Genomic DNA, 9,581 nt, shown 5'->3' with positions numbered 1-9,581 from the left:
AAAGGCCAACTCATGAGCCAAGCCCTGGGCATTCCTGTCCTGAATCGGATTCTCAGCTTGCACCAACCCAGCAGTGCTGTGTACCTGGAGCCCAACCTGACAGGAAAGACTTTGCTGGCCCCCTGGGTGAAATCAGGTCGCCAATGGAGACCTGATCCTGGTCAGCTGCAGCCAGGGAAGGAAAAGCCAAGACCAAAAGTGGGTGGAGACTGGCTGGGCTGCCCAGACGCAAAGGGGTCCTGGGAGCTGGAAGCAGGCAAGGAAGGACCTGTCACGCATCAGGGCACAAATCCGACTGGGAACACACGTCTGTGTCTGTCATTGACCAACTTTATTGAACGCCTTAAGCAGTCTGCCTGCCTCTGTCGCACGCTCTGGCGGAGGCCAGTTTGGCAGTGTATATACATAGCTGGTGTCACAGGGTGACCACAGGCAAAGAGCCTTCGGTTGTCCTGTGCTCCCCAGACTCGGATTTTTATGCAGACTGCAACCCGGCTGCCTTAGGTGTGCTCAGCCCTCCTTCCTGGTAGCTCTGCAAAGGGTCCTACACTCACCCCCAAGAAGCCCCTCTGTGAAGCACCAGAGGCTTCTTCTTCCCACGGAGTATTAAGTCACTGAGGAACGCAAGGCAGTGCTGTCACTGCATGTGAAATGGTTTATGCGTTTTATTAACAGGCAAAGCTCTCCCCACAATCCCCCAACAATGACTCCAACTCTGTAACATCCAAGCGTGCTGGCTAAGTGTTTTCAGGTCACATCAACTGTCAGGATGCTGTTGCCTGCCTTTGGGCCCTGCCAGGACCGGCCGGGACCGGGCTCGAGGGTACACGGCTGGGAAGCGCCGGGGCAAGGACTTAGGGGCCCAGTCGCCTCGCTCACGTGCGTCAGGTCGGTAGACTCGCGCTCCATCACGCTGCTGTTGCGGGTGCCCGGCGCGGCAGCGCACACGCGGCCCGAGGCTCGGCGTGGGGCACGGCCCAACAGGCCCTCGCAGATTTTGCGGAAGCCTTTGCGGAAGTGCTTGGAGACCAGAGCATAAACGATGGGGTTGACGCAGGAGTTGGCGTAGGAGACCAGGTGCGAGAGGATGCGCAGCGCATAGGTGGCGCGCGTGAGCGGGAAACGGCCGAACCACATGCAGAGGATGAGTGCGTGGTGGGGCATCCAGCAGAGGCAGAAGAGCGCAGCCACGATGAGGATCATGCGCGTCACCTTGCGCTTGGCGCGCCGGGCACCTGAGCCGGCGGCCACCGGGTCGACGGCGCGCCAGAGGTAGCGCAAGGTGCGCGCGTAGGTCAGGCCGAGAACCAGCACCGGAAGCAGGTAGCTGAAGACGAAGGTGCAGAGGTCCATGGCGCGGCGGCGAGGCGCGCTCCACGCAGGATGGCACACGGTCAGGTTTGCCAGCTGTGACTGGCGGTAGTAGCTCAGGTAGGGCCCGGAGAAGAGCAGCGACAGCCCCCAGATGAGCCCGATCGCTGCCAGCGCGTTTCGAGGCGTGCGCAGCTCACGGGAGTGCAACGGGTAGCGGATGGCCAGGTACCTGCGGTCAGGAGGGGAAGGGAGACGTCGGCTGAGCTGGCGCATTCACGCTGGCGGGCCGCGACCCCTGCACCTGGGGCTCCAGGGCTGCTCTCGAGGAATGTCCTTAGCTTATGGTTACACCGCACACGCCGGAGACGGAGGTGAGGCTCGGGGTGAGGGTGGAGGTGGGGGCGACCCAGCGCATCCCAGACACTCAGCGGAGCCTGGAGATGGGGCGGGCCGGCAGCAGGAAAGGTGCGCCTGCAAATCATTCTCCCGCTGCCCCCGGGGATTGCAACCACAGACAACTCCACCGAGAGGGCACCCCAAAGCCCCTGAAGACTAAGGGTTGGAGAACCGGCTGTGGGCTCCGGGAGGCTGAGACTATCCACTAGTGACGGTGCCGTGGGAGGGAGGGAGGGAGGGCCCAGGCGCCTGAGGCTCTAGCAGACAGCCTGGAAAAGACATGCTGGGCAAGGGACAATTAGTTTCTCGGGGGATTCCTGAGAGAATCCGAGCTCTGTGGGTCCCACCAGCGAGCTGGGAACCAACGCACTTCGCGCTCAGTGGCTACATGTGTGTGGTGAAGTCTGGCCTCGCCTCTCTGTTTTTCCGGAGGAAGGAGAGGGGAAGATACCTGGATTTCCTCCCCAGGAACCATCCTAGTGTCCTTTCAAGCTCCACGTGAGCCCCACGCTCTCCCGAACGTGCCTCTCTCGCTCTCTGGCTGGGGAGAGAGAACCCCAGGGCACGCTCCTCTCCCGGCCCCTGACTTGTTTTGTTTTGTTTGGAGCCGAGGCGCAGAATGGGCTGGGACTGAGTTAGGGACCTTTAGGCACGCTCGCTCAGACTTCTGCATGGGTCCTCGCAACGGACCCAAGGTCCACAGCCTGGACCTGAGCCGACTGTACCAACCAACCAACCAACCAAACCGTGGCTTGGAGGCGAGCGCAGTGGAGGCACCTGAGGTTGGCTGCAGGAGACAGACGGTCACTACACGCACCCGATCCCTGGCTGGCGACTCTGAGCTAGTTGCTTAGGAACTCAGCTCTTCTGTACATGGGGCACGTACTTTGTCCCATTCCAACCTCACGGTGTTAGGGTCAGAGTTAGGATTAAACTCAGGGTTAGGGTTAGGCTCAAGCTAGACGAACGCGCAAGAACGCTTCGTACCGGGAAATGCTCCGCGTTGTCAGGCGCAGGCGGCGCCGGAGAGCCACATTCTCCAGGCTTAGAGGCCCCAGGGCGCAACTAGCCGAGGGACAACATGGTCTCCCATCCTAATTCCTTTTTCTTCTCCTAATTCCTCTTTCTTCTCCGCGCCCGCTTGCCTTCTACTGCCTTCTTAATGTCCTCTCCCACTCTGCGCGTCCCTTCTTGATACCCCGGTACCGCCTCCCTCTCCATCTCCCGCGTGGATGCCCAACTCCCAGGGACGCCAGGGCGCTGGCTCACCTGTCCAGGGAGACGGCGGCCAGCGTGAAGCTGCTGGCGTGCATGGTGAGGAAGATGAGGAAGTGCACCGCCTTGCACATCAGCGAGCCGAAAACCCAACCGTCCAGCGTGTAGATGGTGGCCTGGAAGGGCACGCAGCACAAGATGAAACACAGGTCGGCCACGCCCAGGTTGAGGATGAACAGGTTGGTGGTGCTGACCGCTTGGCCGCCGCGCAGCAGCACCGCCAGCACCAGCGCGTTGCCCACGGTGCCCACGAGGAAGATGAGCGCGAAGAGCAAGGGCACAATGACCGCCTCTGGGTGCCAGCCGCCCCCGCCGCTGGATTGGCTCGCGTTCCCGGCCCCTGGGCCGCCCGAGATGTTCATGGTGCCGCCGACCCCGAGGCTGCCCGGGCTCCTGCAGCCGTCTGGGTCTCCGCGAGCGGGAAGCTCCCGCGACTGCGGCCGCTGCAGCTCCCAGTGCGACTCCGCCGGGCTGCAGGCGGAGGGAGTCTTGCCAGCGTCTGGGGCGGGGATGGGGGTGCGCTGGGGTCAGGAGGAGGAGCGAGAAACCGGAGGATGAGGTTGTCCCCGCGGCGCCAGAGGAAGGGCTGCGGAGTGGCCTCAGCGCGCATCCCGTGGAGCGGGCGGAGAACGGCTCTTGGGCCTTCTCCGCGCTCCAGCCCCCGGAGACACCGGTTCTGGGCTCACCTGGTGGACTGACTTCCCCGGCAGACGCCGGAGAGGTGGAGGGGTAGATCTCCGGTCCTCCATGTGCGCCGCACCCCTTGCGACTCGGCGCTTCCCTGAAGCCTGGCCAGGCGTGCGGGACGTCCTGGGACCGTCGAGGGATGGGAGTGCCCTCAAAAGAGGACCCCTGGGAAACTAGGGTGGGGGTGAGGAGACACGGGGCGGAGGCGGATGAGGGGCACCGGAGTCTGGCTCTTTCGCTCAGGCTGAAGCGCAGTGGCTCACTGCAACCTCCGTCTCCCCGGTTCAAACGGTTCTCCTGCCTCAGCCTCCTGAGTAGCTGGGACTCCAGGCGTCCACCACAGCCTGAGTAATTTTTTGTATCTTTCTTTAGTAGAGACCAGGCTGTTTCTACTAAATGTCTCATGTTGGCCAGGCTGGTCTTGAACTCCTGACCTCAAGTGATCCACCCATCTTGACCTCCCAAAGTGCTGGGATTACAGACTGAGCCACCACGCCTGGACACCTTACTCCCTTCCCTTGCTCATTAGACGTTTTCCCTCCAATTCAATCCAATATATTGAGCATCTATTGTGTCAGGTTCTGTCTTTGGCACCGTGCCTCAGTTTCCTAAGCTGTAACAAGGACATGGTAACACTTCCTTCTCAGAGGAATCTGCTAAGAAAGGAATGAGAGGTATAGGAGAGGCCTGTACCCAGTTAGTTAAATCTGAATACATCAGATCCTTCTTCTTTGTCTCCTTACCTTATTCGGTATACCTTGAGGAAATTCAAAATAGCAGAGTTCCACACACAAGCAGCATTTTCCTGGATGGTATTTAGATTGCAATAAAACTTAAACATTTGTTTCTGCATCAAGCATTTGGGACAATGAATCATTACTAGTTAAGTAGAACTTTAAACCTCCCAGTTCAGTGGGTCTGAAAATCACCACCTTCTGTCTCTGCAGCTTCATGTCTGCCTCACCTTCCCCTGTCCTGCTTCCTGGGACCCAGTGTCAAGAACATTCCTTTTCCTCTTTTCTTCCCCCCAAGGATAGAGCCACTCAGGAACCCTGCTACCTCCTCTTCTTGGCAAGAAAACGTTATTCACACCCCTGCCCTGCCTACCTACTCATTGAACAGGAAGATGATAACAGCTTGCGTTTATGAGATGCTTACCATTTATTTATTCAACAAATATTTATGAAGCACCTGCTCCTTACCAGGCACTGTTCTGTGTCCTTAGGATGTGCTATACCAGTGAGCTCTACACAGATCCAGGTCCCCTGTGAACTTTCTAGCAACAGAGACAGACAATAAACATAATGTATTAAGCTATTGCAAGTTGATAAGTACTTGCAGTAAAAGTGGTTTAGAGTCAGGGGATTTGGGAGTACCAGGGTGGTGGCAATTGAGCAATGTTAAGCAGGGTGGGCAAGCAGACCTCATTAAGTTGACATTTGAGCAAAGTCTTGAAGAAGGTGAGGGGCTAGCAAGGCGAGTATTTAGAGGAAGAGCATTTCTTTTCTTTTCTTTTTTCTTTTTTTGAGACAGAGTGTTGTTCCGTCACCCAGGTTGGAGTGCAGTGGCATGATCTCAGCTCACTACAACCTCTGCCTCCAGGGCTCAAGCAATTCTGCCTCAGCCTCCTGAGTACCTGAGACTACAGCTATCCACATGCAGCTAATTTTTTGTATTTTTAGTAGAGTCGGGGTTTCACCACATTAGCCAAGCTGGTCTTTAACTCCCAACCTCAGGCAATCTGCCTGCCTTGGGCTCCCAAAGTGCAGGGATTACAGACATGAGCCACCGTGCTCAGCCTGTTTTCTTTTTTTAGAGATAGAGTCTCCCTCTGTTGCCCAGATTGGTCTCAAACTCATGGGCTCAAGCGATCCTTCCACCTCAGCCTCCCAAAGTGCTAGGATTGCAGACATGAACCACTATGCCTGGCCAGAAAAGCATTTCAAAGAGAAAGTACAGTCAGTGCAAAGGCCATACAGTACGAGCGTGCCTATGTTCCTGAGGCAAGGAAGCTGGTATGATCTGAGTTGAACCAGCGAGAGACGTGAGAGACATAGTGTGTAGGGCTTTTTTCCTCTCCCTAATCTAAGGACTGTGGCATTTAGTCTCAGTAAAATGAGGAGGCAGTGCAGGATTTTCACTAGAGGACTAACATGATCCCACTTTTTTGGTAACAGCTTTGTTGAAATATAATTCACTTGGTTTTTAGTATATCCACAGAGGTGTGTGGCAGCTGCCACAATCACTTCTAGAACGTTTTCTTCCCACTCATACCTGTTAACTGTTAGCCTCCAATCGCCCATCTCCACCTCCACCCTACTTCCACAGGCCCAGACAACCACTGATCTACTTTTTGTCTCTACAGTTTTGCCTGTTCTTAACATTTCATAGAAACGAAATCATACAATATGTGACCTTTTATGTGTGGCTTCTTTCACTTAGCATGATGTTTTCAAAGTTCATCCACTTTGTAGCATAATCAGTACTTCACTTTGTGTGTGTGTGAGAGATGGAGTTTTGCTCTTCAAAGGCACAATCTCTGCTTACTGCAACCTCCACCTGCCAGGTTCAAGCGATTCTCCTCCTAAGCCTCCTGAATAGCTGGGACTACAGGCATGAACCACATGCTGGCTAGTTTTGTATTTTTAGCACAGACATGGTTTCTCCATGTTGATCAGGCTGGTCTCAAACTCCTGACCTCGGGTGATCCTCACCTTGGCTTGCCAAAGTGCTGGGATAACAGGCGTGAGCCACTTTACTCCATTTTATGGTCCAATAATATTCCATTGTATCGTTATACCACATTCTATTTTTTCATTCACTTATCAATGAACATTTGAAAAACTTGCTTTTTAAAGAAATTTATTTTATTATTTTTAGAGACAGAGTCTTGTTCTGTCACCCAGGCTGGAGTGCAGTGGCATGATCATAGCTCACTGTAACCTCAAACTCCTTCCATATCAGCTTCTCATGTCACCCTTCCATGTCTTCCATGGGCTCAAGCAATACTTCCATGTCAGCTTCTCAAGTCACCGGAACTACAGGTAGGTGCCACTATGTCTGGCTTTTTTTTTTTTTTTTTTTTTTTTTTTTTTTTTTTTTTTTTTTTTTTTTTTTTTTTTTTTTTTTTTTGTAGAGACAGGGGTCTCACTGTGTTGCCCAGGCTGGTCTTGAACTCCTGGCCTCACGCAATCCTCAGCCTCAACCAAAGCACCGTGATTACAGGTCTGAGCCACCACACCTGGCCAGACACTTACTTTTTTGTTTTTGTTTTTTTCTTTTTGAGACAGTCTCAGACCCAGGCTGGAGTGCAATCTCGGCTCACTGCAACCTCCACCTCCCGAGTTTTAAGTGCTCTGCCTGCTGAGTAGCTGGGATTACAGGCGCCCGCCACCACACGCAGGTAATTTTTGTATTTTTAGTGAAGGCCGGGTTTCACCCTGTTGGCCAGGCAGGTCTGGAACGTCTGACCTCAGGTGATCCGCCTGCCTCGGTCTCCCAAAGTGCTGGGTTAATAGGCATGAGCCACTGCGCCCGGCCTCAGGCACTTACTTTAAAATGCATCATTTAGGCCGGGCGCGGTGGCTCAAGCCTGTAATCCCAGCACTTTGGGAGGCCGAGGCGGGTGGATCACGAGGTCAAGAGAGCAAGACCATCCTGGTCAACATGGTGAAACCCCGTCTCTACTAAAACTACAAAAAATTAGCTGGGCATGGTGGCGCGTGCCTGGAATCCCAGCTACTCAGGAGGCTGAGGCAGGAGAATTGCCTGAACCCAGGAGGCGGAGGTTGCGGTGGGCAGAGATTGCGCCATTGCACTCCAGCCTGGGTAACAAGAGCGAAACTCTGTCTCAAAAAAAAAAAAAAAAAAAGCATCATTTAATCTTCATAACAATCATTTAAATTGGTTATCCCCATTTCATAGATGAAGAAACAGGTTTACCGAGAAATTAAGCTACTTGCCCAATATCTCCCTGCCGCTAATGACAGAGCGGGAATTGGAATACCAGGTCTCAGACTCTAGAAGCTGCAGAGCAAAAATTCGTATTTTCCCTTGTCTCAACACTTCTCCCTCTTTGGACTGATTGCCCCAAAGTGCAGGGGTCCACAGTCCCAAGCGGTCTGAGAAAGTCCCCCCATTAGGGACACCGTCTGCTGACTGCGCAGCGCTTCCTCCGGCTTCGCTTTCTCACGGTCAGCCCCAGAGGAAAGGGCAGGCAGAGGCGGGTCCCTTACAGACGGGGTGTTCCGTTCCTGTAGGGGGAACCCCACCTCTCAAGTCCCTGGGGATGTAGACACCCCGAAATCCAGTGTCTTTGGTCTCCTGCTTTCTGCTGGGCGGGACGTGAGCCAGATCCCCAGTCCAGGATGCAGGACGTGGGGTCCACCTCCGGTCCTCCCACTCTTGGTTTGTGAGGTGGGACTGCCCCTGAGATCTCAGCAACCGCGGTCCCACTGCGGCCGCGAGCCCCCATCTAGCCCGCCACGATTCCGGACTCGGGATGCCAGGATCCCTCGCGCAGGCGCGCTCCAGCGAATGGCTCCCCGCCGCTGCAAGGGCCGACCGCGCGGAGTCCGCCGCTATCCCATCAGCGCGGCCAGGCAGGTCCCGCTCTCACCCGCCCGGGTCTTCCCGCCTCTCCTATCCCGTCGTGCTCTGCGGCGCAGGGGCAAGATGGCTGCTGAGAAGCAGGTCCCTGCCGGCGGCGGCGGCGGCGGCGGCGGCGGCAGCAGTGGTAGTGGCAGCGGCGGTGGACGTGGTGCCGGAGGGGAAGAAAATAAAGAAAACGAACGTCCTTCTGCCGGATCGAAGGCAAACAAAGAATTTGGGGATAGCCTGAGTTTGGAGAGTATCCTAGAGTAATCGGGCCTAACTCGGAATGACTACGTGTCGATCTGGAGGGCTGGGGGCGGGAGAGGCGGCGGGTCCCGGCACGTCCTGGCTGGAGAGACCGAGGGTTGCAGTTTTTCCCGCCCTTACTTTCTGGCGCTCAGAGTTCCGGGGGCTCTGTTTGTCAACTAGTCTTTCCTCGCGTCCCCCTCGCCCTCCTGACTAGGTCCTTTTCTTCCAGTGGCACTGGGATATCAGGCAGGTTTCTCCAGGTGACACTGTGGCCTCCTCTCTGAGCTCCAGCTTTGGCACCTTGAGCCACTGAACTGGGGAAAGGAAGCTGCAGTCTTGACATTTCGCTTAGTAATGTTGTCTGACAGTCGTCGTAGACTGAGTCGTAAAACCTACAGGTTGATACTTTGAAAATGAAGGTAAAGATTGATTCCTAGGAAAAGCTTGTTGCCCATTTTGCTTGTAAGTTACTGTAATTAATATCGTTTATGTCATTTTTTTCCTGATGGGTCTGTAGGCATTTTGTCGTGATGAGAGTCATTAATATAAGCTAGGGGAATCGGTTTCTAGTTTTCATCAGTGTGTGTCTTAGAGTGCTGTGGTACTGTTTGTGGCCCTTCGAAATGAATAACAAATGGAGAAAATGTAGGCGAGTTTCTGAAATAACATATTGAGCTTGACATCTTAATATACTTAAAGTTTTCAGGGGTTTAGAGTTAAATTTTTAGAATTAGTGATAATAGTTTCAAGCAGATGTTAGCAAGCCCTAATTTTACTGAGAACCTTATATCTCTTTGTCCCTTTTTTTTTTGGGACGGAGTTTCGCTCTTGTTACCCAGGCTGGAGTGCAATGGCGCGATCTCGGCTCACCGCAACCTCCGCCTCCTGGGTTCAGGCAATTCTCCTGCCTCAGCCTCCTGAGCAGCTGGGACCACAGGCACGCGCCACCATGCCCAGCTAATTTTTTTTTTGCATTTTTAGTAGAGACGGGGTTTCACCGTGCCGACCAGGATGGTCTCGATCTCTTGACCTCGTGATCCACCCGCCTCGGCCTCCCAAAGTGCTGG

The 9,581-nt window shown here is 54.5% G+C and overlaps 2 protein-coding genes across 2 annotated transcripts in view; one reads left to right on the top strand and one right to left on the bottom strand.

The window, feature by feature from the left end:
* Positions 1–637: 637 nt before the first annotated feature.
* Positions 638–3,466, bottom strand: GALR2 (galanin receptor 2). The gene is made up of 2 exons (XM_017535812.2): positions 2,980–3,466; positions 638–1,543 (listed from the first exon to the last, which is right to left on the bottom strand). Exons 1-2 carry the CDS (start codon positions 3,345–3,347, stop codon positions 748–750), a joined length of 1,164 nt encoding a protein of 387 aa, XP_017391301.1. The 5' UTR covers positions 3,348–3,466; the 3' UTR covers positions 638–747.
* A 4,851-nt stretch (positions 3,467–8,317) lies between these two features.
* The window catches only part of SRP68 (signal recognition particle 68), a 42,630-nt gene continuing 41,366 nt past the window's right edge, over positions 8,318–9,581 (top strand). The window contains exon 1 of the mRNA XM_017535810.2: positions 8,318–8,521. Within this exon, the coding sequence (XP_017391299.1) occupies positions 8,347–8,521 (175 nt within the window). The 5' untranslated portion in view covers positions 8,318–8,346. The remainder of the gene's footprint in view (positions 8,522–9,581) is intronic.

This window comes from Cebus imitator, unplaced genomic scaffold, assembly GCF_001604975.1.
Source record: "Cebus imitator isolate Cc_AM_T3 unplaced genomic scaffold, Cebus_imitator-1.0 Scaffold93, whole genome shotgun sequence".
Lineage (NCBI taxonomy): Eukaryota > Metazoa > Chordata > Mammalia > Primates > Cebidae > Cebus > Cebus imitator.
This window is presented reverse-complemented; position numbering and strand designations above follow the sequence as displayed.

What these genes read in the sequence shown, in the direction of transcription:
- GALR2 (XM_017535812.2), bottom strand. Translation starts at nt 3,347, where the DNA reads ATGAACATCTCGGGCGGCCCAGGGGCCGGGAACGCGAGCCAATCCAGC. An exon ending in GCCGCCGTCTCCCTGGACAG is followed by an intron (nt 1,544 to 2,979) that starts GTGAGCCAGCGC and finishes TCCTGACCGCAG; the next exon opens with GTACCTGGCCATCCGCTACC.